The sequence below is a fragment of the Sphaeroforma arctica genome (assembly GCF_001186125.1).
Source record: "Sphaeroforma arctica JP610 unplaced genomic scaffold supercont1.903, whole genome shotgun sequence".
In the NCBI taxonomy this organism is placed as follows: domain Eukaryota; class Ichthyosporea; order Ichthyophonida; genus Sphaeroforma; species Sphaeroforma arctica.
The window spans coordinates 20,114-25,070 of NW_014039655.1; the positions used below are offsets into that span (position 1 = coordinate 20,114).

At 44.3% G+C, this 4,957-nt stretch overlaps 1 protein-coding gene across 1 annotated transcript in view; it reads right to left on the minus strand.

Moving 5' to 3' along the window:
* The window catches only part of SARC_09181 (hypothetical protein), a gene marked incomplete at its 5' end in the record, with an annotated part of 14,751 nt that overhangs the window by 2,372 nt on the left and 7,422 nt on the right, over nt 1–4,957 (minus strand). The window contains 6 exons of the mRNA XM_014296814.1: nt 787–1,006; nt 1,846–2,011; nt 2,208–2,379; nt 3,436–3,672; nt 3,990–4,114; nt 4,743–4,828. Coding sequence (XP_014152289.1) covers nt 787–1,006; nt 1,846–2,011; nt 2,208–2,379; nt 3,436–3,672; nt 3,990–4,114; nt 4,743–4,828 — 1,006 coding nt within the window. The remainder of the gene's footprint in view (nt 1–786; nt 1,007–1,845; nt 2,012–2,207; nt 2,380–3,435; nt 3,673–3,989; nt 4,115–4,742; nt 4,829–4,957) is intronic.

A 4,957-nucleotide genomic window follows, 5' to 3' on the forward strand; every position in this document is an offset into this window, starting at 1 on the left:
TGTACACACACACACACGACACAGAGCTTTATTGGTATACTCGCACTGCACACGTGCTGAGTTCTAGTATGTATGCAGAAGAATATTGCAGGAGATACAACAGTATGTGCGGGTGTCCAACTACAAGAGCGATTTCAATTTATACAAATGGAGTCCACATATACGCTGTGAGTTGTCTTGTATACATATGCGGATGTATGTAAGCAGGTTCGGCCTGTATTGAACAAGCCGCCACTGCAAGCTCGGCATGTTCGTGTCTGAGTGTAGTGCAATGGTGGAAAAAGAATGCGATTATGCGAGCTACACCGGTGATTACCAAGTTTCAGTCATCTAAGCATCGATACTACCACGTCCGTGCTTTTTCAAGCTAAGTGTATACGAAAAGTGTGTCGAGGCTCTGACATACTCGATGGCAGTCCAACCTAGACTCAACCACGCGTTTTACACGTATCTGGTAGAGAAGAACATGTGCCTTGATCCATGGTTGACATTTCGTTTGCACTATGCAGACGGCCGACAATGCATAGATATAGCCCATCTACTGTGAGATGAGAGCTGCACTCGCATTTATCAACATACAGTTCTCGCACAACCGAATAGGATGTCAATACTACAACACTGCAAGCGTATCCACGCACTTCAGACTCATAGCTACGCCGTGATACTCTAATCGAAACCAATTTATCTATATATAGATATGTTAAAAACCATACCCGATTTACACATGATAAACGGATACTGGCACAACTTTGTACACGGAAACTTTTTGACCAGCCAGATACATACCCGTAAACAGCGTTGACAGGGTCGGCAATAAACGTTGCATCCGTGTTATACGCTACATCATCCATGGGCTGCGATGAGAGGTCTACACTGATGCGCCTGCGCATACGTTTGCCAATAACATGTCTGAAAAAGCGCCTTACTCGCGCAACGAAGCCTATAAACGTATACCATGGCTCATGCAAGTCATCGTCCGCCACTGTCTTGTTCTCTTGATCCGTCTCTGTGTCATGATTGGCGGATTGATAATAACAGATCTGTTGAATATCGATGAGTACTTAGGTACTGATGTATGGGTTGCGCATACTCAGCGTTCATGGCGGAGCTGATCCAAGGATTCCCAAGCCACGCACCCGTAGATGTATACCTACTAAACATTCGCCAGTCATTCGGACTCTCTTACTTCTGCTTGACAGCAGAGAGCGCAACGACGACTGCGTGTGTGCCAGAGCCAAACTGATGGGATTATAGTACGAGGTATGGCTCTATATGCACGAGTGCCACAAGCGAAAGAGAAGAAGAAGAAGTAACGAACCAGATACATGTAACATACATAAGCGAACAGCACAACACACCCTTCTACCACCCAAGTTTCCTCCAGGCGTTCTTCCAGTCTCATGGGCTTCTGGTGTACTAGCGCCTTTCCTCGGAATACATTCACATTTCTGTGTTCTTTGTCCATCTACATACACGTCTAAGCTAACATATAAACCACTCAGTTCGATAGTCCCTTCACAGGAATACATCCACGCTTCTGTGTGCCATATCTATCTAGACTACGCATATATACCTTCATCCACACTTCCGGGTTTAAAGCCATATACGCATATACATATATAACACACCACGCTGGGCGTGGCAGCATGCCTCGCCTTATCCAGGCATTCTTCCAGTCGCATGAACTCCTGATATACTAGTGCCTTTCACCAGAACACATACACACTCTCTTTGTTCCTTATTCATCTAGATATACATTCTATACCTACATTCACACTTCTCAGTTCGATATTGCTCTTTACCGGAAAATGCACACGCGTCTATGGATCTACAAATATCACACACCCCGTCCGGCAGCACGTCTGGCCTCCTCTAGACGTTCTTCCAGTCGCATAAGCTCCTGGTGTATCTGCGCCCATTTGCGCGTTAGAAACTTGACGTTGTTGACATCATCAGAGATATAGTCCGTCTCTGTCACGTCGTCGTCGCTGGCATCGGATTTACGCCAGAACTACACAGACACGGGACAAGCAGATGCGTAGCATCAGATAACTGTGGGAGTGGCTGGGTCGGCTAACCCCTGGGGCTCTCCATGCGTACTCCAGGTTACAGATATTGAGAGGGGCACTGCGGCACTACCATGATGCATGTATATTGATTCTCTGTAAGTGAGTGTACGAGTCTCTGAAAGGTGCCTGTACACATACCTTCAGGTACTTTCGCCAGAGTAATAAACCCATCAGAGATACTGCGATCCACAGATACAGCGCAAAGAAGGCCATGAACTTGGACCATTGGTCGCCGATGCTGAACACACTCTCCGTGACTACAGAGAACACCAATGCACCTCCCAGAGACAGCGTGCACACGAACAACTCTCTGCACCAAGAAAAGAGCGAAAGTACAGTTAGTTGTGGTATTCAGCTTGATAAATTTTATTTTTCATAGCAATTTGGTTGGTGGTTGACTGGCCGTTCGTCGTTATCACAACAGCTACCACAGCAACGCAGATGGTGTACACATGTCCATGTTTGAGCATGTATTGCTATTTGTAGGTTGAATATGGATTGCTATTTATAGATTGAATATGGATTGCTATTTATAAATTGAATATGGATTGCTTTGTATAGCTTAAATATAGATTGCTATTTATAGGTTGAGTATGGATTGCTATTTATAGGTCGAGTATGGATTGCTATTTATAGGTCGAGTTTGGATTCCTATTTAAAGATCGAGTATAAATTGCGATTTATAGGTGAACTTAATGATAGACTATCTGATACAAATTGCCATGAAGGATGTGATATAAACTTGATGACCAATACTTTTGCGTCAGCCTAACTCAAGTGGTATCGCGCGAGGGTTGAGGGCGTTAATAATAGCAGTCACATTCATCAAAAAACATCCCAAAAACATACCATACAAGACAACATTGAATAGCCTTAGTTTCTAGTCCTCCAACAGGCCAAGTGGACAGGCCCAATGGACATACGAAGGTGTTCTGGAAACGCCGACAACAAGTAGCACACGCACATATAAACACTCACATATAAACACTCGCAAATAAACACTCACATATAAAAGTCATACAACGATGTTATAGAATCACCGCCAACATGTAGCACCCTCACCTATAAACACTCACATAAAAACACTAACATATAAAAGTCATACATCGATGTTATGGAAACACCGACTACAAATGGAATAACCGGCTACAAATAACACACACTTATGGAAGTCATGCAACGATGTTTGGAGAACCCGACTACCAGCAACACGTTCCTATATACCTATATACTTCAAACCATTGTGTGCTTAAAGCCCCTAGATACATAAAAACCCTACATACATATAAATCCTACATACATAAAAACCCTATATACGGGCAAGTAGGTAAAAGAGGGAGTGTAGGGAACACAATCAATCACTCGCCTCGTTTCGCCGAACTCGGGCGGAATGGTACGCGTTTTGAAGGCTATGACACTCAACGCGGCCACCCCCGCCATAATCAACAGACACAGGAATACATAGAAGCCCCCTTCGGTGATCACACACAGGCCGTTGGAATCAACCACCACGCCATCCGTTAAAGTGAAGCCTAGCAGTATAATGGCCAGTGGCACAAACAACAGTGTGAGGTATCCGACCAGACGCCAACCGCTCAGGCCCCTGCGGATGTGAGAGAGGTGTGTTTGTGAGTGGGTGCGTGTGTATGAGTGTGTTTGTGAGTGGGTGCGTGTGTGTGAGTGTATTTGTGAGTTAGTGAGCGTGTATGAATGCGTTTTGTGTGAGTGGGTGAGTGTGTGTATGTTGTGGTTGTGTGAGAGAGAAAGGGAGAGAGCGAGTGTGTGTGAGAGAGTGTGAGAGTGCACAGAACGTACCAGCCAAAGCATACCAACGTCAATGTAGTAGATAGCAGACGACAAAGTATGACACACTATGGAATGTAACGCGTACTATAACACAACGTCTGCCACAGAACGCACTTTGTGATTATCTGTCGTGTGCGTAGTCTGCGGTGGAGGTCTCCGTTGAATATGACGTGCAGTCGCAGGTTGCGCAGGAACAGTGTCACCAGGATTAAGTGCCACGAGCCAAACAGCAGCCAAATCTGTGTGATATAATCAAGTGTATGTGTATAAGAACAGTGTCACCAGGATTAAGAGCCACGGGCCAAGCAGCAGCCAAATCTGTGTGATATATTCAAGTGTATGTATGTCTCTGTCTATTGCATGAACAAGTGTATGTGTGTCTATGACCATACTGAACAGAGAGTCACATCTCAACATGCGTCTGTATGTGTACTCTGCTGAAGTGGTAGGTGGCCTTTCTCTGGCAATGCGCTACATAGGCTTGTATTTGCTCACAGTGGAATAGTTAACTACCACGCAAACAGACCAAATAGACCACAGAGCAATACTTAACTACTAAGCAAACATAGACCAAATAACCCAAGTGATAGAAATCCCCCCACGCGCGTGTATGGGGCGTAGCCGTCGTCTCGTCTGCGTATGCATAGCCATTGATTCATCACGCCCACTCACGCATCCACAACAGCGACAGCCCAAGTAACGGAACAATGAAATTACGGATGGGGGTCAAAGTAGAAAACAACAACATATAAACAACAGAGTTACCAACCGATTACTGCGATCAAACTACGAAACCACAACACACGTAGAACGGAACAAATAAACTATGACTGCGAATACGAGAGGACGTCACACGGCTGTGCTTACCTGTATCTGACATTTGAGCAGCACGTGGCTAGCACTGCCCCCGAAATCTCCCCACAGGAACAAAAAAAACGCCATCATCTGCAAACCTGAGTGTAGACAAGACCAAACAAGATGATCATTAGTAAAAGCGTAGGAAAATATTAATATATATATATATATATTAATATATACATATACATATATATATATATATATATATATATATATATAAATAA